The sequence below is a fragment of the Myotis myotis genome, unplaced genomic scaffold (assembly GCF_014108235.1).
Source record: "Myotis myotis isolate mMyoMyo1 unplaced genomic scaffold, mMyoMyo1.p scaffold_m19_p_18, whole genome shotgun sequence".
Classification (NCBI taxonomy): Eukaryota; Metazoa; Chordata; class Mammalia; order Chiroptera; family Vespertilionidae; genus Myotis; species Myotis myotis.
In genome coordinates, this window is record NW_023416322.1 from 10,557,753 (window position 1) to 10,585,726 (window position 27,974).

Genomic DNA, 27,974 nt, shown 5'->3' on the forward strand with positions numbered 1-27,974 from the left:
TTAAGCTCATTGAATTATCTTTCTTATAATATAGTTATCATTTGGCACTTTTATACACTTGTAAGTTATAAGTGCTTACAAGTTTGACTGGGACCTCTAAAAGTATGTTAAGCAAACTGTTATAACAGTTAATATTTGCATTTAATCTGAGAAATCCCTGATTATACTGAGTGTATTTTTTTTTTTAGTTGGTGAGCTACTGCAATTTACTGAAAGCGAAAATTTTTTTTAAGTCCAGTGAGTTGTTACATAAGAAATAAAGAAAAATGGGTAGAATCCAGGCTTCCAATATACCTTTTCAAGTAGACTTAGAGGGACTGGGGCTGAATGGGACATTACCATGGGGCTTTGGACTACATTGAATCATGCAGCTACCAGTAGACTAATATGTTTATGATTTTGGATTCTCCTTAGGGTCACTTGCTCCTCTTCTTGGTGGTAAGTCTTCCTAAATACTTTAAATATATATATATTTGTGGCCCTATAACTCACCCTTCACTTTAACTTATAGAAAAGTACCTAGGGCTTTTTAAGAATGTTTTAATGTACCCTTTACATTACAAACTGTCACTTTTGAATATAGTTAAATAAATGTTTTGAACAGACAGCTATTTCTAATTTTTAAGTTGAAAGTTTGGTTTACATTAACTTTTGATCTTTTGCATGATTTGGTACTATCAGACTAGGCTGGCTTATTCTGCAGTAGCAAAATACCTTTCACAATTGAGAATGAAATGTTGTTATGCAAAGTCATGGGACTCTGGTGTCCTGACATCATAATTTTACCCCAGTGACTGGAATATTGCTAATAAAACTGAAAGGAACAGAAAAGCCCAACAGAACTTAACTGGAACCCCATGGTCAAATGCTTGGTGCTTTAGATGAAATGTGGATGAGATTGAATCAGAAAAACCTTAAGCCCGAGAATCATTATTTAGGAATTCACTATTTTCATGGCTCAGAAAGGATAAGTATAAAAGTAACATACCATATTCCCCTTCACTAGAAATAGGCCCCACAATCGCTTCAAAACTATATAGGTCACATTTTTCTTGAATTTGATACTTGCTGTTTTGTTTTCTAGGTCTTTCTGCAGGTTTCATGGTTCTTATCTGCTTGGTTAGTGTCACCTTGTGCATGATATTAAAACACAGAAAATAGTAAGTTCAATGCATGCTTCACCAAAACACAAAAGGTTTTGGCTTCTTCAGCTTTAGGGAGGATAATCAGGTGAAGTCTTACCAAGTCTCAGATTCTACTGGGGAATGACTAAGTCACATCACCCCAAACATGTAACCCACAAACTCCAGCAAATTTTCTTTAAAATACCAAGTCACCAAGTGCCATCTGCTTACATTGATCACAGTTATATGATACCTACTGTAGGCATCAAACAAGAAAGGGTTGCATTGAAATTATGCAAAGGTGGCGTCTATGAGCTGAGTAGTTTGTTCTAAGCCCGATTAGGCCTGAGCACAGCAAGGTCTACAGTTGGGATGTACTTTAGACTGTCGTGTTTACCAGAGGATGGTGTTGTGAATGAATTCAGGAGAGAGGGCATTCTGTGACAGTAAGATTGGGAAATACTGCATACTGTATTTTTCTCATGGAGATTCACAATCACCAAAAGAATAATTGAAGTCCTATAATATAAAAGCCAGTTTCATGTTTTTTAAGCCAGTGTTTCCCAAACCAATTGGATTACACAATTCTATTGTTTTGTTTTGTTTTGTTTTGTTTTGTTTTTTCTTCTCACATAATACTTTTAACAACCCTTGGGACTAATATTCCATTTCATAGACATTTGGGAAATCTAGGAAGGTGGTTAGGAGCTAGATTATCAAAAGCCTTCAGGCCATAACAAGGAATTAGGGTGTAACATATAGGAATTTAAGCAATCAAAAAAAATATATTCAGCCCAGCCAGCATGGCTCAGTGGTTGAGCATTGACCTATGAACCAGCAGGTTCGATTTCTGGTGAGGGCAAATGCCCAGTTACGGTCTTGATCCCCAGTGTGGGGCATGTAGGAGGCAGCCAATCAATGATTCTCTCTCATCATTGATGTTTCTATCTCTCTCTCCCTTTCCCTTCCTCCCTGAAGTCCATAAAATATATTAAATTTGTTTTTAAATATGTTCAGATTCGCATTTTTAAAAGAAGGGGCAGGGTTGGGCCATCAGCCGAAGCAGCAGTGGCAGGGGTCCAGAGGATGGAGCAGGTGCAGGACGCGTCTTCACTGTTGAGAGCCTAGGATTTCCAGGACTGAGTGTCCTGTGGAAAGGAGGGAGAAGGGGCCTCAGAGAACGAGCCAAGTGAAGGTCATTTGATGGTCCCAGTGTTTCACCAAAAGAGGGAAAGGGCAGGTTTGTGGGGAAAGATGATGAGTTCAGTGCTGACCTTGCCACTTTGTGGCACTGAAAACCGATCCCGGAAGGACATAATGCTTAAAAGGCAGGAGGGGAGGGAACAGTCAGAAGTAGGAGAAAAGTTAAGAAACAGCTGTTTCACACAATTCAAGGGAGTCTCAAGAAAAAAATAGGGATGTCATTTGCATGGCTTTTCCTTGAAGGAAGTTAGAAGATAACTTTAGCCAAGAGTAGTTATAAATTTAAATAAATAGAGAATGTAGTTTCTATGTCTTTTCTATCTCCTAACTTTGCTCTCAGAACATCTCGTCTGAGAAAAATTTCCAAGCTTTGGGAATGCCTACAAGCTCATTTGAATTGTTTCTATTGATGATAATTAAGTTTATTAACATGATTATATCAATACTGGATATAAGTGCCTGTATTGATATGAACCAAATATGTTACACTAAATTGCTTAGCATCACTCTCATTTTACTTCTACTTTCTAACCCACTTCAATTTCTTTTCTGATAGTTGATACAAACATTTCAATCACCTTAATGACTTTTTGTAAATGAGATGAATAATCATTTAAACATGGGTGTTTAGTAACAACACTAAATATTTATAAAAGCCACCTAACATTTGAAGAAAAGACTGCTAACTTTTTCTAGCCATGTAAGATATTTTAATAAAATCTGAACATCATAACTAAAAAGTATCATTTTTTATATTCTTAATATATTATTTATCATTTTACCTCTTAAATATGGTAGTTGGGGACATTCTGTAAGTAACCCTAGGAGTAAGCGTTCTTTCCCAGTAATTTTGTAATACTTTATTTCAGAGTTCTACATGGTAGGATTATCACATTTTCTTGTCTTTTGCTAATTTTAGTAAACTGGTTTTAGAAGCAAAGTAGATATGCCATCAAAGAGGGGGGGAAAAAAATCATTTAAAGGTTTAGTCATGTAGGACCATGTAAGGATTTTGAATTAAACATCCAATATAAACATTTTCTTTCAAGTTAGATTGGGAGATTGTGTCCCAAGTAGGTAAATGTATGATCACATCTTAAAATAAAAGCTTCTTTTGTTTTTGTTTTAAACTGGGGGCCATAGTTATTGGTCATGTAGAGTTCTCGGTCTGAGATAAAGCTGTGTAAAGTCAACTTCTGACCTAGACACTTAACAGCCGAGCAAATTGTTTTTATGGGCCTTTCCAAAATTGGGGATTATAGTGATTATTTCATAGGCTACTTAGGAAAACAAAATGGACTCATCCCTGAAAAGTGCTTACCATGTGTTGAGAATTATGGAAATAAAACAACTGCTATATCTTTACAGCAATTATGGCAGGAGTAAAAATTTTACTTTTTCTTCCTTCTTCCATTTAGCAATTATAGACATAAAAGCCTCATAGAAGAAGATCTTCATTTAGAGACACGAGAAGTATATTCTGTTGATCCATACAACCCAGCAAGATAACCAGAAGGTAAATGGATATCTAATGAAATTGAAATATTTTATTAATTTCTATGTAAAAATGTCCTTCTATTCATACTTATCAAAAAGCATAATGCAAAATTTATATGGCTCCACTGCACAGATTTTAAAATCATGCATATAGCCCTACATGGTTTGGCTCAGTGGAGAGTGTTGGCCTGCAGACTGAAGGGTCCTGGATTCGATGCCAGTCAATTGGTATAGTACTTACAATTGGTCTGTACTTACAATTGGTCTGTATAGTACTTACAATTGGTCTGTAATGTTCACATTCCTGTTATTTAAACTTTGACTTGTACCAATGCTGCCTCCTAACCAGGAACTCTTATTTCAGTGTGCCTCCTTGCTTGGAATGCAGCTGAACATGGGTTGGAAAGAAACCATTTGAATATCAGCAAGCCGATCTGTATGGGCTCCACATCACTAAAATGATGCCTTAAGCTGTAACTTCCTGTTTGCACTTATTCTCGAGCAGCACAAGGAACGTTTGCCTGATGAGAAAGTTGGGAGCCCAGTGTCACTGCCACCTGCTCTCCAAGGACTTTCTGAAGCCTCACCTGTGATGTGCCTGGAGCCAGGCTTTGGCTATAAGCAGTTACATACTAGTAGCTCTGAGGAGTCATCTTTTCTAGGAAAGCACTAAAGTGAACTGTTTTTATATGCAGACTCTTCCTTTTTTATAATCAGCATACTTACTGTTACCACATACTTTTGGTTATAGTGTGGTTTTAATTATTTAGTCATAGTATGAAGGATTTCCTGTGGTTTTCATGGGCATATCTTTATAGAAAAGTCTGATTTTATTTTAATAGTGGTTTTTCTTCTCAGATAGAGTTAAACATTTCATTTTAATTTCCACTTGGTTTCAGGTTTTCTCACACTATACTTTGTGTTTCCATAATCACTCAGTAATTCCAACCCAAACAAGTTTTTTCTTTTAATTATGGGAGTGAAATGTTAATTCCAAAGTTTTTGTGTACAATTTAATCTTTAGATATATTCTTGGTGCTTTTGTCAGAAGATCTGGTTGCTTGTAAAATGTCATTTCAAATAAATTTTATCTTTAAAAAAATACCTTGTATGATTCCTTATGCCATTGGGATTTTGATAGGGATTGCATTCCTTCTTCAGATTGCTTTAGGTAATGCAGATAGTTTAACAATGTTGATTCTCCCAATCTGTGGAGACAAAATATCTGCATTTCTTTGCATCTTCTCCAGTTTCTTTCAAAAAATGTCGTATAGCACTGGTCAGCGTGGCTCATGGGTTCTTCTCCTGTGAGGACCTCAGGTTAAGGGGCAGACATTAGCTCCACTCCGTAGGTCAGCTTACAATACCCGATTTAGGAAAGTTTTCTCTGCAGACACTTGCAGCTCATTCCTTTTAGAGATAACTCCCGCTTTGTTCCTGCTAGTGTCTAAAATTATTGTAATCATCATCTTTCAGAAATTTCCCAGGATTTGGCACATCCTTGCTGGTGGAGAATAGGCAGAGACATGTTTAATGCAGTTGACAACGACACCCACTTATTTTACCCAGCACTTAATAGGTATTCATTATGCACCTACTACAGGCTAGAACAGCCTGGGCACTGGAGAAAAAGCAAGAAAACTCTACCCTTGCCTCATGTATCTTGTCCAGAAAACTAGGCAACATGGCTCAGAACATATCAATGGGAGCCTCAAATGGGTCAAATCAAAGTAAGTTAAAGAAATCAAGGTGAATGTCTTCCGTTATATTAGGAATGGCTTGATGGACACCAGGTGTAGAAATTTCACTGGTTAAAAGTTCCAGTAAAACCCCAGTCCTTTAATCTAGCACCTGTAACTAGGTTACCAAACTCAAGCCATACCTTTTCCCTATCCTTTAAATTTTCTAACAAGAAAAAAACTTATTTCCAAGCCTCGAAGTAAATGGGAAAGGTGTTTTTTTTTTTCAGCTTTATTGAGATATAATTGACACAGAGCACTGTGTACAGATGATTGTAGAAAACAGTAAATACAAGGGTGGGCAAAAGTAGATTTTTAGCTGTGAGTACACAAAACACCCTTGGGATTGGATAAAAAGTAAAACGATAAGACACGTCCTTCTTTTACTTAGGTGAGTGCAGGATGGTTACTAAACAAACAGTGAAATCATCATCTTGGTGAATTTGAAATCTCACAGGCATCGATGGGACTCCGCAGCAGACATTCAACCACGGAAATCTCCGGTGTTGACCCTAATAATGCCTCCTTCGTGCAAAATGTGAGCAAGAGCCCTGGCACTTCTGAGTGCCTGGAGGCCCCAGGACAAAAGCGGAGCCCTAAGGGGTGCTGGCCACTAGGCGGCCCACTAGGCTCTGGGTTTCTATTTTCAGGCCGATGCGCTTTATTCTTTTTTTCCGGGGGTTCCCACGGCTCGTTTTCTTTCCAGAGCTCCCCACAGGCTTGGCGAGAACCCAGCAAGCCAGGGGCGAGCCGCTTCCCCGCCCCCGGCCCCGCCCCGCCCCGCACGCCGCGCCGGGCACGCCCACCTGCGGTTGCTGACACTTTGTGAGTCTAGCGATTGTTGCGTCTGGTGCCCGCGGTCGGGAAGGTGAGTGCACGCTGCCCTTGAGGATTCCCGCGGGCCTCCCGCAACATGACCCGGTCCTGCGAGCCGCGCAGGGCACCTCCCCGCCCCCCCGAGAGTCCCTCTTCTTCTTGGTGCTTCGTGGGGATCACTTTGGTGACCCTAGTGCTCCAGTTACCCCCCTCCCTTGGTAGGAACCTGGAGAGGGTGTGCGCTCCGGAAACGAACTGGAGAAGGTTGGGGAGCGGGCTGAAGGGTGCCGAAGGCGGGGGCGGGGGTGGCGGTGGCGGCGGGAGCGGGGGACAGGGGAGGAGATTCTCTTGGTGGGTCAGGGTCAGGGTCAAGGGTCCGGTTGGAGGCGCAGGGCTGGGCCCCGGCTGGTGCGGAGCTGGGGTAGAAGGCTCAGCCACAGATCCTCGGGTTGTGCTGGGGCGGTTCCAGGACGGTGGGCCCCTGTAGTGGCGGCGATGAAGGCTGCTGGGTGGTCGGCACTGAGCTTTGCGGGATGCTGGGGCGCCACGGGTGTTTGCCGGGGACGAGGGAATGCCTCCAGCTGAAGCTTGCAGGTGTTTGTGCACGGAGTCGCTCGGGATGGGGAGCCCTCACCTGGGCTGCAGACGAGGGCTTGCTCTCGAGTGCCCTGCGCGTGGGGATGTTGCTGGGGCCCGAGCTGTGCCCGGGAGGGGTGTTTGCGCTGTGCTCCCGGGGTGTGGGGATGCCCGGCTGAGTGGAGTGTGGGTGCCCGGCCGCGCGGGGCTGGGGGAGCCTTGGCTGGGTGTGGCCTGGTGTGCGCTTTGTGGAGCGCGGCGCCTGGAAGCTCGCTGCTGGCTTTGTGCCGGGGCTGGGAGCGCACGTGGAGTCCTTGAGTGAGAATAGCCCTGCGTCCTCGGATTTAGGATTGGGAAGGGCAGGCAGTGCCTTTTGTACATAAAGGTTACAGGCTCATTGTTGCCCCCAAGTCGTATTGGTATTTTGCTCTCCCCCCTGCCCCCCGCCCCTGGGCCCCCCATTAGATTGGGTCCTATCTAGGGAAGATTCGGAAGCAACCTAAGAAAACATTGGTAGCTAAACCTAGTGAGAAATGAGAATCGTAAGAAATGAACAATAAGCAATGGTACTATTGTACAGCTCAAAAACTAAACGCTGAAGGCTATACACTGTCTGCGACGTTTCTTTAAATCTAATGAGTTATGTTATATAAACACTATTAAACGCACTTTTATTGTATAAAAAGACATATTAGGAATCCTCTTTTCTTTGTATGCTTTCAGTTACTGCGATTGCATCAAACAAAGGTTGCTTGCCTAACTTAATCATGCTGTTGTGTGCTTGCTTTCTTGCTGGTTCCAGGAAATTCTAGAGTGATCTTATGCATTTGGATGAGAACAGAATTATATAGACTTTCTAGCTATTTGTTTTCCTATTGTAAATGGGAATGTCTCGCTCAGGGTATTCAGTAAATGTGAATAAAACCGACCTCTCAAGTAATCCTCTTGTAAAAAATGCTGTTAATTATGAGGGCTTTAGGGTTGCGTCGACTTTAGGGCACGATGGCAATGAAATGTTGGACTGGGTATATATATAATTTCAGATTTTAAGAATATGATACGAAAGAAGAGTAAAATTTGACTTGTTTGGAATACTCCTGACTGGTCTCACCATCTGAAGTGAGAACAATCCAGGGTGTAAGACAGGCGGAAGGTTCCCTCGGGGTCACTATAGGTCTATCTCCTTTTTTTAAAGATCCTTCCTCGAATAGGAAAGATCCCTGCTTCTTTTAGCCCTTTAGGACTTTACTTGATGTGTCTCCATCACATTATTTTACATAATTGTTCTAACACATTTTTTTTAGATTTTCAAGCCCACAGGTTAAAAAAAAAAAAAAAAGAAAAAAAAGAAGAGAAATGAAATTACTGAAATGAAAAGGCTAAGGGGGGGGGGAAGACTTCTTAGAAGAGAATTGAGTTTTGAAATGAATTTCAAAAGAAATGGGGAATGATGCATACCTATATGGTGTATCTTTCAGACCTAAAACACTGATATTTGCTTCCTAAATTTACTGTTGAATAAAAATCCAGCTCATCCCCAAACAAACCAAAAGCGAATAGAATGCTATTTAAAGCAAGGGCAGCACATGGCCCACTCCTAGGACCCTTGGATGAAAGCAGGGAACAAGTCTTTAAAATCTTACCAAGTATCTTTCCATTTATTCTGGACTACCCACCTGCTGCCACACCACAGTCCCTGGCTGGTCAAGGAGATTAAATATTTCATTTTTATGCTTGTATTTCCTTACTTTTAGGTCTCTGTGGTCAACCACCAGTGTTCCAATCTATGAAGTTAAAGGTTCCCCCTCAACCTGCATATTTACCTGGGGAGAAAGTATATTATCAATGTAATCCAGGATATTATTATTCCTATTTTTATGGCCTCAGCACCTATTGTGAGAAAAATAACTCCTGGTACCCTATTGATGAAGCTTGTTACAGTAAGTAAATAAAACCTTTCTTTTTTTGTATGCATGTGTGCTTGCTCTGGTGGTGCTGGTGTTGCTTTTAACTTGGATTCGTTTCCCACTGTGGCAATGATGATTTTCTCATGGGAAACGAGGTTTTAGATAGCAAGACAGGTGTTTAAGCTTTGACAAATCTCCTGGGGAAGTTTTTTGTAGGTGTGGTTTGGGTAAATGTGAGTTTATGTTTCCCCTTATAATAGTTAGCTCCAGCAAATACTATTGCACGAATCGACAACAGCGGTGTAGAATTATTTTTATTAAATCTGTTTTAAAATTTGTATAAAAAAATGAATTTGCAAATTTTCTTCTAGAAAAACAATGTCCAACTCCCAAGGTTCCTAACGGTGAAGTCTATGAGCAGTATGAACCACAAACGGGCTTTCAGTTTGATAAAGACGCTTACTTTTATTGCAACTATGGGTAAGTGGCCCCTTAGAGAAAAGAAGGGAAAGGTTACTGGTTCAATATTGTTTTTCTTCTCTTCTTAAACCAGTGGTTCTCAACCTTGGCTGCACACTAGAATCACCTGGGAATCTTTTAAAAACTAATCAGGGTTTTAAAAAGATTCCCAGGTGATTCTAATGTGCAGCCAAAGCTGAGAACCACTGTCTTAAACATTGCCATCAAGGTGATTTCACCTGCTTTCTGTGTGACCAGTTGCACTTGCAGCCAATCAACTCCCGGGCTTTTGAGGGAGACTGAAAACATATGGACTTAATAGAAACTTAAAGGAAAGCTGAATTACATAACCCTTGCTATAGGTAACAATCAGCTTATTGTAAGCATCACAAATGTAGTAATCATGGTGACTTCATCCTTGACAACAACATGCACCCTATTAAAAACAAAACAAGTCTCAGAGTTGAAGGAGGGCTCACAGAACTGTGTTGGTGAAGTCTTTTAATTCTTTACATACTTTCTATCTGGTGGCTCTATACTTTATTGCAAGTGGGGTATTGAAGTCTGTAACTATTATGGTAGAAATGGCTGTTATGTAGAAAGGTGTGTTTCTCCAGTTCTGTTGCTTTCTATATTTTGATGATCTGTCATTGGGTGTCAATGTTTATAACCGTTTTTATCTGCTTGTTAGGTACCTTTTATTAATAATACTTAAGGTCCTTTGTCTCTTGTAAACTTTTTTGATTTTGAGTCTGTTTTACCTGATACTAGTACAGCCACTCCCGCTTTTTGGGGGGGGGGATACTGTTTGCATGGAATATCTTTTTCCATCCATCAACTGATTTTGTCTTTGGATCTCAAATGAGTGTCTTGTAGACAACATATAGTAGGATTATGTGTTCATTCTGCCAACTTCCTTCTTGTGATTAGAGAGTTTGTCATTTAAATGTAAATTTGTGACAAGGAGGGACTTCTGCCTTTGGGGTATATGCTTTCTATATGCCTGGTAGCCTTTTTGGTTCATTTCCTGCATTACTGTCTTCCTTTTATGTTAATTGTCTTTTTTGTAATGAAATGTTAAAAATTATTCCTCATTTCTTTTTGAGTATATTCTATTGCTGTTTTTTATGTGGTAACCATGGGGCTTACATTTAAAATCCAAAAGTTATACCAATCTAAATTGGAATTTATACCAGTTTAATATACAATGCTTAACTCCTTTATAGAGTCATAGCCACCCCATTTGGTTGTTATTGTCTCAAAATTGCATCTTTTTATATTCTTTTAAATGCATTATCTCTTAACTTATATACAAAACAAGATTTGGAGTTAAAAAACAAAGTTACAGGCCTGGCTGGTGTGGCTCAGTGGCTGAGTGTCGACCTATGAACCAGGTGGTCACAGGTTCGATTCCTAGTCAGGGCACATGCCGGGGTTGCAAGCTTGATCCCCAGTGTGGGGCTGCAGGAGGCAGCCGATCAACGATTCTCTCTCATCATCTCTCTATCCCTTTCTCTCTCCCCTTTCCTCTCTGAAATCAATAAAAAATATATATGTATATATTTTTTTAAAAGTTACAGTACTGCTAGTTTTTACACTAAAAATTTTTTCTTTAAATGTATTCTCTTAAATTGTGAAGAGAACAAAATTATGGTGACAAGCTATTTTTAAAACAATACACGCTTTTATAATTGCCCATGTATTTACCGTTAGTGAGAAGTTTATTTCCCATCTGGGTGAAAGTTACTTTCGAGTGCCCTTTTATTTGACCTTGGAAGACTCCTTTGAAAATTTCTTAATATGGAAGTTCTAGTGGCCACAGGCTCCCTCAGCTTTGGTTTACCCTGGACTGTTTTAATTCCCCCTTCACTTTGAGGACAGTTTTGCTGGGTAAAGTATTTTGGGTTTAGAGTTGTTCTTTTCTTTTAGCACTTTTAGTACATCTACCCACTGTCTTCTGGGTTCCAAATTTTCTGATGATATACTGATTATATTATTAAGAACCCCTTGTATGTCATGATTTATTCCCTCTCCTAGTTCAATATTCTCTGTCTTTGGTTTTTGAGTGTTTGATTACAGTAGTCCTTATGTATCATTGGGGGATTATTTCCAGCACACCTCCCCACCCCCTTGCTGATACTAATCCAAGTCCCTGGTATAAAAGGACATGGTATTTGCCCTTAACCTATGGACATCCTCCTGTGTACTTTAAATCACCTCTAGACTACTTATAATACCTAATACAATGTAAAGGCTGTATAAAATAGTTGTTACACTGTGTTGTTCATGGAATGATGACAAGAAAAAGAAATCTGTACTTTTTCTTTTTAAGAATATTTTCAGTTCTTGGTTGGTTAAATCCACAGATGTAAAACCTACAGATCTGGAGAGTCTACTGTATTGTGTCTTGGTGTAGGTCATTTTGAAATCATTTTGCCTGGTGGTTATTGAGCTCTTAGGTGTTTATATTCCTGTCTGTTATCAAATTTGGGGAGCTGTGAGCCTTCATATTCTTTATATATTCTTTTTGCCCATTTCTGTCTTCTCATTTTGGAATTATCACAATGTGCATGTTGGTCCACTTGATGGTATCCCACAGGTCCCTTAAGCTCTGTTAATTTTTCTTCATTTTTTTTCTTTCTGTTCTTTAGACAATTTTTATTGTCCTAACTTTATGTTCACTGATTCATTCTTTGGCCTGCTCAAATCTACCTTTAAAACCTCTAGTGAATTTTTCAAGGCATATTGTACTTTTAAATTCCAGAATTTTTTGTTGTTTTTTTCTGTTTTTTTATTAATCTGCTTATTGATATTTCAGTTTGTTCACACATCATTTTCTTAACCTTCCTTCATTTTTTTCATTTAGTTCTTTGTGCATCTCTCAGAGTTATTCTGAGGCCTTTGTTTAATAATTCTGCCATCAATGCCTTTATCAGGGACAGTTTGTTGATTTTTTAAAAAATGGATCATACATGCCTCTTTCTTGTTGTGCCTTGTGATTTATTTTATTTTTAAATTTATATTGAATCTAATAATGTGGTAACTCTAGAAATCAGCTTCTTTACCTTAGACCTTGCTATTTTTTGGTATTGTCTTTGGATACTTTCATTGTAGTTTGGTGTCTCTGTGCTGAGGATCAGCTCGAGATATAAACTGAAGGTCTTCTCAGGTTGTTTCTGAGTCTTGCCCTGAGCACATGCACCCAATTTCTAATTTTCTATATATATGCAGTTCTTTTTGAAGGTCCTGGTTTTTAATATTTGCCTCCTAAGAGAGGTAAAGAAAAATATGTAGTAGAGAGAAAAAGGTGCAGGATCTTTAAATCCCCTGAAAGTCGTTTCAGCTGGGGAGGAAAGGGCCAGCTAGAGAAGCAGATGCTACAATGGCCTCCCATCTCTTTGTCCACTTCTCTGTGATCCGCAGCAGTAATCAGAACACAGTTTTCTGATATTTGTAGGGCAGGGCCTTTTTGCCCCCCTGGCTCTTGCAGGCTGCTTGAGGAATACAGACACAGCTGCCTGACACATTGTGGATGGTGGGGGATGTATAGCTGCTATTTTCCTAAGAGCTGAAATTACGTTTACTTGTTGGAGTCTTTCCCTGGAAATTTCAAGCCCTCAATAGACTAGTTCAAAAATAGTTAAATCAAGCAGATCCTGCTATTGAAATTGTTGTCTAGTTGGAGTGACAAAGTCCTACTCTGCCATCTCCTCAGAATTCTCTCTTAAAACACTAAAATATGGAGAAAATGAGTGAACCTTCTGAAACTGTACAAACCGTTTCACTATTTTTTAACTTGATCAAGTAAAAATAATGGAACATCCATTTAATAGTTATATACACAGCGACTGCTAAAGCATTTTGAGGGGTACCAATTATTTAAGACACAGATTTTTTTCTCTCAGAAACTGTATCTTTTTTGAGAAACACAATATAGACATATGTGATGGCAAAATAGTAAAGGAGAAGTACCAAATAGTAGTACATGATTATTGCAATGAGAATCCAGAAGGAAGAGAGTACTGTGAATTTAAGTAATCAGAGATTTCATCAAGTAGTATGTCTCAGCTATCCTAAGAAACACATCCTGATTTAAAGAATACATGCATACCTTGCTTTATTGTGCTTTGCTTTATTGCACTTTGCATATATTGCATTTTTATCAATATCCAAGCATAACCCTCCACCGGCAAAAAAGTCACACCTTGGCTGAAGGCTCAATGATGATTAGCTTTTTTTTTTTATTAAGCATAAAGCATTTTTAAATTAAACTATATACATTCTGTCTTTAGACATAATGCTATTGAACACTTAATATACTACTTTATCGTATAAATATAACTTCATATGCACTGGTCAACCAAAAGTTTTGTATGGTTCGAGTTCTTGTGATAATCGCTTGATGGTGGTGGCCTGGAACCGAACCCATGATATCGCTGAGGTATGCCTGTATTAATAAGAGCTAAAACTTACCTAGCACTCACTATTAACTCATCTAATACTCAAAACAGCCCCATGACATATATACTATTATCTCCTCTTCATAGATGAGGAATGTGGAAAGGGAAACATGAAGGGACTTGCCCAAGCTCAAATAACCAGTCAGTGCGAGAGCTGGGACTCGAATCCAGTAGGCAAGCTCCAGAGCCTTGCCTCTGTGCTGAGTTGTGGTGTGACTGAGCAGAATGGAAGGAGCAAAGCCATGGACATGAATGTGTTATGCCCAGGAGAGCAGAGAGGCCAGCCTGCCAGGCAGGGCAGATGTATTTAGATATCTTTGCTCTTGGCCCATGTGTGTGCAAATGCAGAGACTGTTTCATTACATTCCAGATTTGGTTAGAACGTTCATGATAGTGTGCTATGTAAGAAAATTCCCCCTCAACTTATTATAGTGCAGAAAACAACTATATGAAATGTTCCTCTTTATTATGTACATCTTGTTAACCGGTAAATAAAACAGTAACCTTTTTTTCCCCCTTCATTTAGTTATTACTTAAAAGGTGAACCAATTTTAACTTGTAAACTTTCTGGAGACACAGTGTATTGGGGCGGTGATATCCCAACATGTGAAAGTAAGTAAATTTCCACTTTAGAATTTAGACCAGCAATTCTCAATATTTTTGGCCTGGGGGACCCACTTATGCTGATTTTTTTTTTAAGTAAAGTATAATTGATATGTAATAGTATATTAGTTTCAGCATAGTGATTCATTTATGTGCCTTACAATGTAATCACTATGATAAGTATAGTAACCATTGTCACTATTCAAATGTATTACATTATTATTGTACTAGAGGCCTGATGCACGAAATTCATGCAGGAGGAGGCCTTCCTTTCCCCATCTGCCAGCACTGGCTTCCCCTCACAGCCCTGGCTTCGTCCGGAAGGACGTCCGGTCTAATTAGCATATTATGCTTTTATTATTATAGGTTCCCTGTGCTATGTATTACATGCTGGTGACTTGATTCATTTTTTAAAATATATTTTTATTGATTTCAGATAGAGGAAGGGAGGGAGAGAGAGATAGAAACATCAGTGATGAGAGAGAATCACTGATTGGCTGCCTCCTGCATAACCCATACTGCTGGCCAAGCCTGCAACCTGGGCATGTGCCCTGATCTGGAATTGAACCATTACTCCCTGGTTCATGGGTCAAAGCTCAGCCTCTGAGCCACACTGGTCTGGCATTGATTTATTTTATAACTGGAAATCTATACCTTTTATTCCCCTTCTCCTTATTTACCCATCCTCCCAGCCCCCTTTACTCTGCAACCATCAGTTTGTTCTCTGTATCTATAAGTCTATTTCTATTTGGTTTGTTTCTTATTTTAGATTCCACATGTCATAAAATCACGTGGTATTTTCTTTCTCTTTCTGACTTATTTCATTTTGTATAATACCCTCTAAGTCCATCAATGTTATTGGCAAATGATGAGATTTCATTCTTTTTTTTTTGTCTGATAATATCCCATTGCATATGGATGCATATTTGTATACTACCTAATAAAATAGTAATATGCAAATTGACCATCACTCCAACACACAAAATGGCCACCACCAGATGGCCGGCAGGGGAGGGCAGTTGGGAGGGACCAGGCCTGAAATGGAGGGCAGTTGGGGGCAACCAGGCTGGCAGGGGAGGGCAGTTAGGCATCAATCAGGCTGCCAGGGGAGTGGTTAGGGGCAATCAGTCAGGTGAGTGGTTGGGAGCCAACAGTCCTGGATTGTAAGAGGCATGTCCCAGATTGGAGAGGGTGCAGGCTGGGCTGATGGACACCCCACCACCACCGTGCACAAATTTCATGCACCAAGCCTCTAGTATTATATAAATATATATATACATATATGTGTGTGTGTGTATATATATGTATATATATGTGTGTGTATGTATCACCTTTTTAATCCATTCATCTATTGATGGACACCTAGGTTGTTTCTAAACCGTGGCTATTATAAATAATGCTATAATGAACCTAGGGGTGTATATATCTTTTGAATTAGTGTTTTTGTTTTCTTCTGATAAATGCCAACAAGTGGAATGGCTGGGTCAAATTGTACTTATGTTTTTAATATTTTGAGGAACCTCACAACTGTTTCTGATAGTGGCTGCACCAAATTACAATCTCACCAACAGTGTAAGAGGGCTCCCTTTTCTCCACATTTTTGCCCTTTATGTTTTTAATTAACAAAGATTCCAAAGAGCTTCACTTTATGTGATTTATGTCTATTGATATTTATTATATTGGAATGAAAACAAGTTTCTAAAATAATTATTCATTAATATAAATTTTTAAAAAAACAGTGAAGTCGATGCATGTTTAATTATATTTTATAAAAAATTTTAAAATGTCCAAAAACAAATTGTGAGAATGGTAGCATTGTTTTACACTTTCATAAATCTCTTCAAAATCTGGCTTAAAGGAAGATACTTAGATTCAATCTGTTGTGAAATAACTCATTTTGTAGCTTCTGGAACATTTCACTGTACTCGTAAGGATTAAAGTGAAAAAAAGACATATCTTAGTATAATTGTGAACCAATGAATTAGCAAATATTTATAAATTATAAAGCATTTCTCAACTATCAGTGAAGCTTTAATCACATGCATATTTTCTCCTCAAATTTTCAGCAAACCTTATGATGACTAGAACAAAACTTAGCATAGCCTTATAGATAAATATTGGTATTTCATTTAGGTATTTAAGAAAATCAGTTTTCTTTTGAAAGTTCATTTCTACATGGTTTGACTTTGGGGTAATAAGATTTTTTCACAGAAACATACTAAATGGGTAGTAGATTCACCACTAGATTATAGAAATCACATGTTAATGAATTTATTGAATTTATTTTACTAAATGTTGTCTTAATCTTTCATTTCCCTCTAATTTCCTCTGTTCTCTCTCTCTCTCTCTCTCTCTCTCTCTCTCTCTCTCTCTCTCTCTCTCTCTCTCTCTCTCTCTCTCTCAGAGATTTTATGTGGAGAACCTGGAATAATAGAAAATGGAAAACGCACAAACAGCTGGAGGGTTGAATTTGAATTTAATGAAGTAGTGACTTATACTTGCGACCCTTCAGATGGACCTCAGGAGTATTCACTTGTTGGAGAGAGCAAGCTTTCTTGTTCTGGGCCTGGCGAATGGAGTAGTGGCCCTCCTCAATGTAAAGGTAATGATATTTCCATTTATTCTTCATTTGTAAATACAGTAGAAACACTTTGTAGATAGTTTTACCTATAAGTAAACAAAGAGTCATATGTGCTTCCTCCTCCTGTTAAATTGACTTTTAATTTATGACAAGTTGAAACAAAAATAATTCTAGTTGTAGGAGTCCCCACCTCCAACATGTTCTCGGCACTTCAGTTTATTCAATGTGAACTACTGTGTACATGTATGTTAGGGTTTTTTGCTTGGAAGGACCAAAAACTAAACACACACTGGCTTAAAAATAAGTTCTTTTTATATTAAAATGTCTGAGATATATCACAATAGGTAATGGTGGAATAAATTGTAAAAGACCGACTCTCTTACTGAAAACAATGATAAACTCTGTACACACATTTTTTTTAAATGTTTAATTCTTTTTTTAAAAAATATATTTTATTGATTTTTTACAGAGAGGAAGGGAGAGGAATAGAGAGCTAGAAACATCGATGAGAGAGAAACATTGATCAGCTGCCTCCTGCACACCCCCCACTGGGGACGTGCCCACAACCAAGGTACATGCCCTTGACTGGAATCAAACCCGGGACCCTTAAGTTCTCAGGCCAACACTCTATCCACTGAGCCAAACCGGTGCTGGCTGTACACACATTTTTAAAAAAACAGTGTTTAAGGCACTAGGGAGTAAATTCAAAACAAGGTAACAGAATAATAAAACTAAAATTCAGTGAAATTGAAAACATATAATAGTACAGAAAATTCAGTGAAACTAACACCTGCTTTTTAGAGAAGATTGATAAAATAGATATACCTACAGCTAGAATGACAAGTAAAAGGATGGTATTTATTATCAATATCAAGAATGAGTCCAGCTGGTGTGGCTCAGTGGTTGAACATTAACCTAGGAACCAAGAGGTCACCAGTTTGATTCTCAATCAGGGCACATGCTTGGGTTGCAGGCTCAAACCCCAGTAGAGGGTGTGCAGGAGGCAGCCAATAGGTCATCAATGTTTCTATCTCTCTATCCCTTGCCCTTCCTCTATCTCTAAAAATCAATAAAAACATTTTTAAGTGAGAAGACAACACTGAATATCCTGTAGATGTAAGGAATAATGAATAATAAGTCAATATTACAAAAAACATTATGCATATAAATTTGACAACTTAAATGAAATTGACAAATTCCTGGAAAGACACAAATTACTGGTGTCTACTGATAGATGAATGGATAAAGAAAATGTGATACCTACACACAAACGCATATACACATACAATGGAGTATTACTTAACAATAAACAGAATGAAATCTTGCCAATGGAGACAACATGGCGGACATATGTAAAGGGTATTATAAAAATGAAATAAAAAAGAAAAGACAACTATATAATTTTACTTATATGTGGAATCTAAAACGACAAAACAAATTAACGAACAGAAACAGAGACACAGACACAGAGAACAGATAATGGTTGCCAAAGGCGAGGGGAGTGAGTAGAGGGGTGGGTGAAAAGAAAATACTGAGTGCGATGAGACTGACCTTGAATCTTCACCCAAAATTTTCAGGAAAACGCTTTTAAACATGGGACCATATTTTTTTAAAAAAGGACTTTGTAACTTCTAAACCCTGCTCTGCCACTTAGTTGGATTAGCTTGGCTAAGTTTACTTCTCTCTCTAAGGCTCAGTTTTCTTGTTAGTAGAATGGTATTAGCCCAACAAGGTGGTCCTATGATAAAAAAAAAAAATACTTTTTTTTAAGACACAAAATACCAAAACTACTGAAAGATATAGGTAACCCGTATAGTCCTATATTTATTAAAGAAAGAGAGTTAAAACCTTCCCTCAAGGAGAACTGCAGACCCAGATGGCATACCTGGGGAATTCTACCAAACATTTTAGGAATAGACAATAGCACCTCTACACAAACTCCTCAAAAAATATAAGAGAAGGGAATACTTCTCAACTTATTCCATAAGGACAACATTAGAGTGATACCAAAACCAGACAAAGACATTGCAAGAAAATTACAAACAATAGCCTTAATAAATATAGAGCCAAAACTTTATACAAACAAAATATTAACAAATCAAATCCTATCATATATAATACAAATAATGCATCATAACCTATTAACATTTATCCCATAAATGCAAGGTTGGTCCAAATTTAAAAATTAATCAGTGTAATTTATAATATCAAGAGACTGCAAAGAAGAAAACAACATCATCTTATTAGATGCCCCCAGAAAGCAATTGACAGAACTCATCATCTTTTCATAATAAGACTTCTGAGCAAACTAGAAATCTTAACTGGATAAAAGGCATTTATAGAAATCTTAGAGCTTACATTAATTTTAATGGTAAAAACTAATTTATTGCCCTAACTGGTTTGGCTCAGTGGATAGAGCGTCGGCCTGCGGACTGAAGGGTCCCGGGTTCGGTTCCAGCCGAGGGCATGTACCTTGGTTGTGGGCACATCCCCAGTGGGGGGTGTGCAGGAGGCAGCTGATCGATGTTTCTCTCTCATCAATGTTTCTAACTCTCTATCCCTCTCCTTCCTCTCTGTAAAAATCAATAAAATATATTTTAAAAAAAACTAATTTGTTTTCTCCCAAGGTGGGAACAAGGCAAGTATATTCGCTCTCACCACTCTATTCAGCATCCTACTGGAGGTCCAACAACAAGGCAACAAAGAAATAGGCTATATGTATGAAAGGAAGCAATAAAATAGTCTCTAAACTTATGACATTGTCTGTGTAGACACTTCCAAAGACTTTAATTTTAGCTAGGTTGTGAAAGAAAAGATCAACCTGCAGAAATCAATTACATGTCTATGTAACACTAACAGCCAGTAGAAACTGAAATTTTAAAATTGCTATTTAGAGCAGTCATGGCGAACCTTTTGAGCTCGGCGTGTCAACATTTTGAAAAACCCTAACTTAACTTTGGTGCCGTGTCACATATAGAAATTTTTTTGATATTTGCAACCATAGTAAAACAAAGACTTATATTTTTGATATTTATTTTATATACTTAAATGCCATTTAACAAAGAAAAATCAACCAAAAAAATGAGTTTGCGTGTCACCTCTGACACGCGTGTCATAGGTTCGCCATCACTGGTTTAGAGCATCTCCAAAATACATGCGCATAAATCTATCAATATATGTGAAAAGATGTGAATGCTAAAAACTACTAAGCACTAAGACCCCTGAGGGGTCTCAGATTACAAGATGGCACAGGCTGGGCTGAGGGACAACCCCCCCCCCCCCCCCCGGCCCCATGCACAAATTTCGTGCATCGGGCCTCTAGTCCTGTATAATAAAACCCTAGTATGCAATTAAGAAAGACCTTAAGTAAGGAAGACCTAAGTAAGGAAATTAAGAAAGACCTTAATATATGAAGGGACATACGTTGGTCATCAATTGGAAGACTCAGCATAATAAAGACATTAATTCTCTGTTTTTTGATGTATAAATTTGGCACAGTCCTGATAAAAAGCCAAGAAGAACTTTTTGTAAATTGATAAACTGATTCTAAAACTTATGTGAAATGCAAAAGAACTAGAATAGTCAAAACAATTTTGAATGTGATTGAAGGATGCACTCTTCTGGATATCAAGAGTCTATATAAAGTCTACTTACTATAAGGTATATAGCTGTATAGGACAATGGAACAGAATAGTGAGTCCAGAATTAGACCCTTGCAAATATGTCCAGTTGATTTTCATCTCAGATATGCAAACAAATCAGTGGTAAAATGATCCTCTTTTCAAAAATGGTACAGGCACAATTTGGCTTCTATATCGGGGGGTGGGGGGGAAGCACCAGAACCTATGTAAGCACCATTCGCAAACATTTACTCAAAATGGGTCATAGACTTACATGTAAAACCTAAAACGATAAGACTTTTACAAGAAAACTTAGGTATTTGTGACCTAGCCAAATGCTTCTTAAATACAGCCCATAAAGCATGATTTTTTTCAAAATTTTAACAAATTGGATGTTCCAAACGCAAAACTTCTGGTCTGCAAAAGACTAAGAGAATGAAAACAAAGCAATAAATAGAAAATATCTGCGAAGCAGACATCTGAGAATGAACTTTTGTCTACAATATATTGAGAACTCTCAAAGCTCAGTAAGAGAATACAGATTTTTAAAATAGGCAAAAGACTTGAATATAGCTATTTCACCAAACATGAAATACAGATGACAAAAAAAGTAAATGAAAATTTGCTCAATATCATTAGTAATTATAAAAATGTAATTTAAAAAAACCCACAAAGATGCCACTAACCACCTTTTAAAATGTCTGACATAAAAACAAGTCTAAGTATTAACTTTCAACTTTATCTCAGCCCTGTGTGTTTATGTAATGGTCTACAACCTAAAATTAGTTTGTTTTTTTTATCTCTAGGTTTCAGTCTAAAATGTTTGGAAAACATGGCCGTAATTCCATTGGCCTTTTTGTTTCTTGAACATCCCAGTTCATATGTGGTGATGTCACCTGAGAATATTTTCTTTGCATATCTTTGCATGGCTAGCTTCTTTTCAACTTTTAAATTTCAGCTCAACTATTTTCTTTTCATAAGAGTCTTTCCGGCCTTTTGAAACGTATCATAATGAAACATATCACAGGGTATCATAATCAGCGTTAGCATGAAGTTTTTAAAAATCTTTAGAGCTAACAAGTATCACAAGTGACATTTGAACTTACCCAGAATTTTTACCTGGTAGATTTTCTCAAAATTTGCAGTAGAAAAAAATGTATGAAATAAAAAAAAAATCTATAACAGTGGTTCTCAACTTGGCTGCACATTAGAATCACCTGGGAATCTTTTTAAAATCCTGATTTCTGGGCCTCATCCTCTGGAAATTCTTTTTCTTTGTTACGGGGTGGGGCCACAACATTAGTAACAAAGAAACAGAATTTCCGGAGGATGAGGCCCAGAAATCAGGATTTTAAAAAGATTCCCAGGTGATTATAATGTGCAGCCAAGGTTGAGAACCACTGATCTATAATGACTGTTTGTTCTAGATGGAAAAAGTTAGATTTTTAAAATATTTTTTTATTGATTTTAGAGGGGGGGGGGGGGAGAGAGAGAGAGAGAGAGAGAGAGAGAGAGAGAGAGGGAGAGAGAGAGAGAGAGAGAGAAAGAAAGAAACATCAATCACCTGCCTCCTGTTCGTACTCTGACCAGAAATAGAACCCGCAACCTAGGTACATGCCCTGACCAGAATCACGCCAGCGACCTTTCGGTGCATTGGATGATGTTCAACCAACTTAGCCACACTGGCCAGGGCACATAAAAAAGTCTTTTTTAAAAAAATAGCATCTTGTCTTTCATTTCTTCTCTTTCTACTGGAAATTTCTACTTTGCACTATCTTTTCTAGCACTGGGTTAAGGCAACTTTCTATTAATTCTGAAATTTCTCTGCTTCTCAGTGGTACAGTGTGAACCACCAGTACTCAAATATGGAAAACCATTGTCAGAAATGAAAGAAAAATTTTTCTACAAAGATGAGGTTGCATTTGAATGCCTGAAGGGTTTCTACCTTAATGGCAGCAACCCAGTGTTCTGTGGTGGAAACAGTACTTGGGAGCCTGAGATGCCCACATGTATTAAAGGTACATATTATATCTTTTCTTTCTTTTTTAAGGTTTTATTTCTTTGACATTAAATATCAGTGATACACCATAATTGAAAAGAAGCAATTTTAGTAATTAACTATCTTGTATTCCTATCCATGACGGATGTATGACACAAAGTTCATATAGACTTTGGCTGTTGTGATTTTGTATGTGTTCATAGGGTTCTTAGCACATTATTATGTGCTAAGTATAATATATCACATAAGTATATAAATATATAAGTATATATAAGTATAAAAGTATAAGTATACTTATAAATTATATAAGTATATAACTAAGTATATCACGTAGTATATAAATTTATCTTGTTCATATTTTTATGTATAAAAATGTTTAGTAACCCCTTTTTGGTATAAATTTAATGAATTATGGGAATTTTTACCTAAATAAGAATGGAAGTCATAATTTTTTTAAAATATATTTTATTGATTTTTTACAGAGAGGAAGGGAGAGGGATAGAGAGTTAGAAACATCGACGAGAGAGAAACATCGATCAGCTGCCTCCTGCTCACCCTGTACTGGTACACACAACCAAGGTACATGCGCTTGACCGGAACCGAACCTAGGACCCTTCAGTAGGTAGGCCGACGCTGTATCCACTGAGCCAACCGGTTAGGGCGGAAGTCATAATTTATATAAATGAAAAGTGGTAATTTTCAGTTGATTGATCCTACATTATGTTTCCAATGTCATAACCTATTTTAAGTCATATTTATATCTTACAAAAATTGTTTGAATTCATGTTAACACTCATTCATCACTTTTAGTAAAAGGATAAAGAACATATTTATAGCCATTTTGATTGTTATTTTTCCTGATTCTAAAATTATTTGCCATTTTCCATAAACAGGTATGTATACTTGGGCAAGTTATTTAAATTTCTAATGTATTTGCTTACATGTAAAATGACTTAATGCCTTCCTAACTGGGTGATAATACAGCTTAAATTGGTTGCACTTAAACCACTTAGCATTAATGCCTGGCACTTGGTAGCCTCTTAAAGGGAGTTCATATATGACTTAATTGATATTAGTGAAGAGGAAGACCTGTGGCGTTTGTTTTCTAACATGTATGCTTTTTGTGTCACCAATTTTGCTATTTTATTTATTTTTAATATATTTTTATTGATTTCAGAGAGGAAGGGAGAGGGGGAGAGAGAGAGAAACATCAATGATGAGACAGAATCACTGATCGCTGCCTCCTGCATGCCCCACACTGGGGATTGAGCCTGCAGCCCGGGTGTGTGCCCTGACCAGGAATCGAGCCGTGACCTCCTGGTTCATAGGTCAACACGCAACACTGAGCTAACTTTGCTATTTTAATTCACTTGCCCCATTTAAAGGTATCTTCTTGGTCCAGGACTGTGTGTCATTCCCAGACTGCAAGTTCTTTTTATACAGTACAATTTGAACTGGGAAATTTCTGTTGTCTCTAGAACAAGACTGGTGTTTATACTACCTCATACGATTATTCTTTTTCTCTTTACTGGGCGTTTCTCTTTGGTAACAGAAACTAAATTTCATACCAACTTAAAGGCAGGAAAAGTCATTATGTATAGAAATGAAATGGAGGATTTCTTGCAGGGACTACTCAACCACTCAGCCTAAGACTTGAGAGATTATTTTCATGAGGTGGAAGGAGTTGTCTTCCTGATTCCAGGGCTGTTCTCTGGCTTCTCTTTGGTTTCAGGAAAAGCAAGAGACGAGGAATAGTGGGAAAGCATTAGCCTGGGCTGACCTCACGCAAGGCCCTAATCTGGTTTCACTTACTCATGGAACATCATTTCTGTGGACTTTAATTTCCTATTGTTTAAAGAGGGTGTTGAACACAAATCTCAATCACTGGCTTCTAATTTGCTTATTTCCTGTTGTCCTAAGACTTTAAAGAATTGAGGGGAATTATACATGTTAACATGGTAATTAGAACACCTTTTTATAATTCCTGTATACCTGGCACCTGGTAGTCTCCTTGAGTATCTTAGTTGAGTGTTGTGAGGTTGGGGGGTGGGAAAGAGATGGTTTTGGGGTGGATTGATATCTAAGATTGCACGTGAAGTTTATACTCATTGACCCATCCATGTTTACCTGCATGGTCCTAGTGGGTATGTGTACTGTGGGATACTGTGTTTGTTGATATGCTCTTTTGAAAGAGTTGACCATGATAACTCATAAAGGATTTATAAAACACATATAGTTTAATGTTTGAAAGAAGAGGAGAGAATTAATGTGAGGAAAAGCGTATGAAGAGAAAAATGACAAGGATCATTTTTAGAAATCATAACTCCCCATGGTATTATTAACCAATTTTTATTATTAGAGAAAACTATAAAAAAGAACCAATAGCAACATATCATGGTGATAAAGTAGATCTGATTGTGCTATGAAAAAAATGTTCAAGAAATATTAAGCAGAAGAAAAAAGCATACAAATTATTTGGTTTGATACTATCTAGATGGTATATATTTTTTTAAATATATTTTATTGATTTTTTACAGAGAGGAAGGGAGAGAGATAGAGAGTTAGAAACATCGATGAGAGAGAAACATTGATCAGCTGCCTCCTGCACATCCCCCACCGGGGATATGCCCACAACCCAGGTACATGCCCTTGACCGGAATCGAACCCGGGACCCTCCAGTCCGCAGGCCGACGCTCCATCCACTGAGCCAAACTGGTTTCGGCAAGATGGTATATTTCAAATACATTATGTTTACTCTGAACACAATATTTTTATGATTTGTTTTTAGTTAACTTCTAAGGTTTTCATTATAAAATATAAAATAGTAGTGAACTTTTTTTATGTAGGTACCTGTGTAAATATATTTAGGTCATATTCTCAGAAGTAGAAACCCATAGTTTGGAAAGTATCCATATTTTTAACTTTGAGGAATAATTAATCTTTCTGGAAAATAAAAAAAAATCAGCCCTGAGTGGTTTTGCTCAGTGGTCAGAGGGTCAGCCCTGGGATCGAAGGGTCATGAGTTCAATTCCCAATTGAACTACAGTGGTTACAGGTTCCTTAGCCCTGATAGGGGCGTGTGCAGGAGGCAACCAATCCATGTTTCTCTTTCTCCCCCTCTTCATTCCCTTTCACTCTCTCTGGAAATCAATGGGAAAAATATCCCCAGGTGAGAATTTAAAAAAATCAAATCCATATCTTTATTAACTGATGAATGGAATAAAATTTATTTTTCCAGGTTTCAAGCCTACTCATCCAACCAAACCTCCACTTTCAAGATATCCAGGTTCAGTAACTCTTTATCCTACTTCTATTGTTAAGAACTTTGTATGCTGATGGTGAAAAGTATTATCTTCTTTTAATTTGCATTTCTTTATTAATGAGGCTGAACCTTTTTTTGTCTACATTTATTTATTCATGACCTTTGCTCAGTTTTCTGTTAAGTTTCTAAAATGTTTTTGTTGTTGATTGTGAGAGCTCATTACAAGTTAAAGACCTTTTAATATATAGTGAATATTTTTCCAGGTTTTTTTAACCTTAATTTTACTAGTTAGTTTTCTTTTAATATTTTTATACTATACTACTGGATATAGATTTCTTTTTATATCTTTTGTTACATGAGTAGTATACAAATGTATTTTGTATATTTTCAAACATTACAAAAATATACAGAGCAAAAAATTAGTTCATCTCTTTTTCTAGTTCATTGTCATTGTTAGTAATTTAGGTATATTTTTATTCATTTCTAATGTATAAGAATACATCATATCCTTATAATGTTATACATATTTGGGCATTTTTTTTCTTAACTAGAAATAGAATCACATTGTTCATACTTTTCTAAAACTCTCACATTTTACACTTACTATCTTAGATTGGGATTGTATTTAGATTTATCCCCATCCTTTTTTAAAGACAACTTTAATATACACCATATCTTAAATAACTATTCTCCTATAATAGTCCGTTATATGTGCAGAAGTTTTATATTAATAGGCAGTTGAATGTATTGATCTTTTCACTAATGGCTATGAGTGTTGTCTTTCTTATAAAAGCTTTAAGTTCAAATTATATAAGCATTTTAATCATTTATTCTGATTGCATTCTTTACATTTAAATCACTGGTATATCTGAAATTCATTATGGAATGTGGAATTAGATTATGTTCTCCACTTAATAGTTCTGAGTCAGTGGTTCTCAACCTTCTGGCCCTTTAAATATAGTTTCTCATGTTGTGACCCAACCATAAAATTATTTTCGTTGCTACTTCATAACTGTAATGTTGCTACTGTTATGAGTCCTAATGTAAATATCTGATATGCAGGATGGTCTTAGGCGACCCCTGTGAAAGGGTCGTTCGACCGCCAAAGGGGTCGCGACCCACAGGTTGAGAACCACTGATCTTAGGGGAAAACTGTCAGTATTTCACCATTGACTATGATGCTAGCTATGGGTATTGTTCTTTTTTTAAATAAATGGCCTTTATTATATTAATGTTTGTATTCCAAATCAACTTCTAATTTTTAATTCCTCCTCCTTTAAAAATTTTAGGTAGAATCATATTTCATTCAAGGCTAATTTGAGACTACAGTAATGATAAACTTGCTTGCTATTCCACACAGTATTGTCACAGGAAATTTCGGTGCATAGGGAAAAGTTTGCTGACATTTAGTATAAACTTTGAATATTTTATAATTCTATCTTTAATAAGAAACAACTTATAAGGAAATTATAAGTTTAATTTAATTTAGTTTAATTTAACTTTTATACAAATGTTAAAATCAATGAAGTTATAGATCTTTAAGCTTTATTTAGTCTTTCCTTTTTTTAAATTATTTCCATTATGCCATTTTTTTTTCTAGGATATCCCAAGCCTCTTGAATCACCACCAATTGAAGAGATTTTCGAAATAGGTATTTATCATGAGACCTTAGAGTCCTACATAAATATATTATGTTCCAATTATTTCAGGTTAGGGAAAAAAAGATGTCAAAAATGATTAGTAATAATTGACATTTATAGCAATAGTATGTGTAGACACATGCATGTAATTTTCTCTAATCTTGAGAATTTTAGTTGTCCTATTAATCTTTAACCTGGTGTGGTAAGTACAGCACAAAACAATGACAAGTGAGGTTCCTATTAAGGGTTTCACAAGACACATCCTATACCCGGAATCTATTTGAAGTGTTCTGTAATCAAAGGGATTTGGATGTATTAGCGGTCATGCTAAAACTAGAATGATGCTTTATTTTTGCTGTAGTTTTTAGATGATCAAATCAAAAGTAAAATGAAACTGTTATCTGGGACCCATACATGTTCAGTATCTTTAAAACTACTTTTCATTTCTTCTCAGATCCAGGAATCATTGCTCTAATTATTCTCACTAT

At 37.2% G+C, this 27,974-nt stretch overlaps 2 protein-coding genes across 2 annotated transcripts in view; both read left to right on the top strand.

Moving 5' to 3' along the window:
* Positions 1–4,924, top strand: part of CR1 (complement C3b/C4b receptor 1 (Knops blood group)) — a 147,322-nt gene extending 142,398 nt beyond the window's left edge. Inside the window, exons 51-54 of the mRNA XM_036343832.1 lie at positions 415–438; positions 1,085–1,160; positions 3,746–3,843; positions 4,189–4,924. Coding sequence (XP_036199725.1) covers positions 415–438; positions 1,085–1,160; positions 3,746–3,836 — 191 coding nt within the window. The 3' untranslated portion in view covers positions 3,837–3,843; positions 4,189–4,924. The remainder of the gene's footprint in view (positions 1–414; positions 439–1,084; positions 1,161–3,745; positions 3,844–4,188) is intronic.
* A 1,552-nt stretch (positions 4,925–6,476) lies between these two features.
* LOC118673478 (membrane cofactor protein-like) lies at positions 6,477–27,583 on the top strand. The gene is made up of 8 exons (XM_036344339.1): positions 6,477–6,597; positions 8,710–8,895; positions 9,234–9,342; positions 14,308–14,393; positions 16,789–16,986; positions 22,421–22,603; positions 25,823–25,870; positions 27,447–27,583. Exons 1-8 carry the CDS (start codon positions 6,477–6,479, stop codon positions 27,581–27,583), a joined length of 1,068 nt encoding a protein of 355 aa, XP_036200232.1.
* The last annotated feature ends 391 nt before the right edge of the window (positions 27,584–27,974 follow it).